We start from the raw sequence: 2,447 nt of genomic DNA, 5'->3' as shown, positions 1-2,447 counted from the left end.
AAAACAAAGTTCTTAGTGGTTTAGAAGAGCCTTAGCCTGACAAAATTATCCCATTTGACATCAAGGCCTCAAGTCTTTGGGCCCATAACCGCGAATGGGCAAGAAATAAGGAAAAACGCCAACATACGTATCATCTTATCTTTGATCTTCTATCGATCTGCTGTGTCAGAATATAAAAAACTACACACAGTGATATGAATGACACGTTGTAAAACAAATACTTATTAAATTGTCAGATATGTTCTTCGTGTACAATATCCGGCAAATTGAATTATGTAATTACTTAGTTAATTAGAGTGTTTACAATAATATTCCTCTTGGCTAGGTACATTACACTCCAATACAAATTTTGTTCTAAAAGGTCATGAATTCGAAATTTTGACATGATAACCAACAAGAAATTAATTAAAATTAATATTAAAAAACAGGCAAAATTTAAAAAAAATCAATTACTTCGGCCTGAGCATTGGAGACATCACAAAAGTCTTTGAAATATCAGAGAACTCTCTAGCCTCTTCTTGAAGTTTGTAGACCCGTGTGTTCTGCAAATACTTATATGAGATCATATTCCAGTGGTATTGATAGTTATTTTAAAAATTGCCCATCAAAATGGTGCTTCGAAAAACTTTGAACGTATTAAGTCTGATTTACATTATCTCTTTAAATCATGCTACACTTTATAAATTCTTTTTCGAGAATGAGAATTTGGCCGACAAATGTTTCGACATTGTGGGAAATAATGGCGTTCATGATATGCTCGATGTATCCGAATTAAACTTAGAATATTCGGATGGTAATGTTTTTTGTTCGGGTAATGTGACCATTGTTTGGGATGTTCAGCCAGAGGATCGTATTGAAGTGAGTAAACCACCTTTCTGCCAAAAATTCTAAATTCTAAAAAAATTGAATTTTCCTCTTACCGACGACTACCAGGTACGCTGTGAAGTTTTCAAATACCAACGTGGCAGTTGGCAGCCAACCGTCTACAACCTGTTATCGAAAGATTTTTGTCTAGATCAATACAATAAATATTTGTATTGGTATCAGCTTTGGTCAAAACTCATTCCCACAGAAGAACAGTTATGTATTAATCATAAGGGAGTAAGTGTTGTGAAAGATTTAAATCTCTTTGGAGAATACAATAAGTTTTGTTTTTGTATCTTTCAGCTGACATATCATTACATTCCGTTTTCGATAGACTTCATATTTGATGTTCCACTTAGCGCTGAGGGCCGCCATAAACTTGTAGTCACATTTACTGCTTATGAAAATGGCATTTATAAGCGACCAAATTCAGTATGTTTCCAATTTGTTGGAGAGTTTGTAAAGGTATAAAAACTTTTTCATCTAATTAAAAATCAAAAAGGTCAACGAAAATAACAATAACAATTGGTGTAAAAAATAGAAGAAGAAGGGATAAATAAATTTTAAGTAAAAATTTTTGAATGACAAACAGAGCCTCTAACCATGGATGTAGTAATAATATTTTTAAAGATCAATGAATTCTGTTAACCTTGAATTGCAGATTATATTTTTTAAAGGCTATTTAAGTTCTTTACAAGGATTTGCAGACCCTTAAATCGAAGATTTCTTCAAATGTTTGGGACTAACTTTTATACTTCAGTAAAGAAAACCTCCCCAAGGCCTTTAAGAGGTATTCTAGAGGTAAACGAACTTAAAAACGAGTTAAAAAAATTCAATCAGCCGCTAAGAGAATACCACTTGGGCGGGGTTTTTGGAACACACGGTTCATTATCGAGAAATATGTAAAAATTCCACAAAGACTACCAACAATTTTTGTGGTAGAGGTGTATGAAGGAATTGGTGTATTGGGACAATTTGAGGCCCATATCTCAGGAAGTATTGACCACCCCTAGCAAAAAAATATATAATGTTGCATTCATCACACATCACAAGGACTGCGCGCTATAAAAATTTAAAGGCCATCCCGGAAATTCCCGCTATCCGAGAATCCACATAAAAAGTGTGGAACTTTTACGGAATACCAACCTGAAATAATGGACGATATAGTAAATCATGGAACAATGGCTGGTTACCATTTTAGAAAGTCACCTTAGGATTTTTTTTTTTTGAAATTATAGGTCATTCTGTCAGAAATCATGGGCTGGCACAAAGACTTTCAATGAAAATATTTAATAATCTACTAACTTCAGCGTAAGTTTTGAAGTTTTGCGGGAGAGGTGCTGGAAGTTGTCCTTTATTATACATCACTCTTTTCGAAAGTTATCATGGCCACCATTCATTTTATTTTAGTCACCGTAGGAATTTTTAGAGTTTTCGGAGCATTATGTGAGGAAGCATGAACATTCCCACAAAAAAATAAATTATATCGCTGCAGACAGACAGACGCTGCAGATATCGGTAAACATATAAAAAGTATCCTCTAGGGGTTCTTAATTGAAGTTTTCAAAATTTCGTGTGGGAGT

At 33.9% G+C, this 2,447-nt stretch overlaps 1 protein-coding gene across 1 annotated transcript; it reads left to right on the top strand.

Annotated features, from left to right (window-relative positions):
* The first annotated feature begins 602 nt into the window (after positions 1-602).
* LOC141386605 (uncharacterized) lies at positions 603-1,488 on the top strand. Its single transcript, XM_073955486.1, has 3 exons — positions 603-858; positions 934-1,101; positions 1,168-1,488. The coding sequence occupies exons 1-3, from the start codon at positions 610-612 to the stop codon at positions 1,333-1,335; spliced, it is 585 nt and encodes a 194-aa protein (XP_073811587.1). The 5' UTR covers positions 603-609; the 3' UTR covers positions 1,336-1,488.
* The last annotated feature ends 959 nt before the right edge of the window (positions 1,489-2,447 follow it).

Source organism: Musca autumnalis, unplaced genomic scaffold (genome assembly GCF_047663935.1).
Source record: "Musca autumnalis isolate F117 unplaced genomic scaffold, ASM4766393v1 scaffold_5, whole genome shotgun sequence".
Taxonomy (NCBI): Eukaryota; Metazoa; Arthropoda; class Insecta; order Diptera; family Muscidae; genus Musca; species Musca autumnalis.
The sequence above is the reverse complement of the archived record's forward strand: the minus strand, read 5'-3'. Positions and strand labels throughout refer to the sequence as shown.

What these genes read in the sequence shown, in the direction of transcription:
- LOC141386605 (XM_073955486.1), top strand. Translation starts at nt 610, where the DNA reads ATGGTGCTTCGAAAAACTTTGAACGTATTAAGTCTGATTTACATTATC. An exon ending in AGCCAGAGGATCGTATTGAA is followed by an intron (nt 859 to 933) that starts GTGAGTAAACCA and finishes GACGACTACCAG; the next exon opens with GTACGCTGTGAAGTTTTCAA. An exon ending in TATGTATTAATCATAAGGGA is followed by an intron (nt 1,102 to 1,167) that starts GTAAGTGTTGTG and finishes TGTATCTTTCAG; the next exon opens with CTGACATATCATTACATTCC.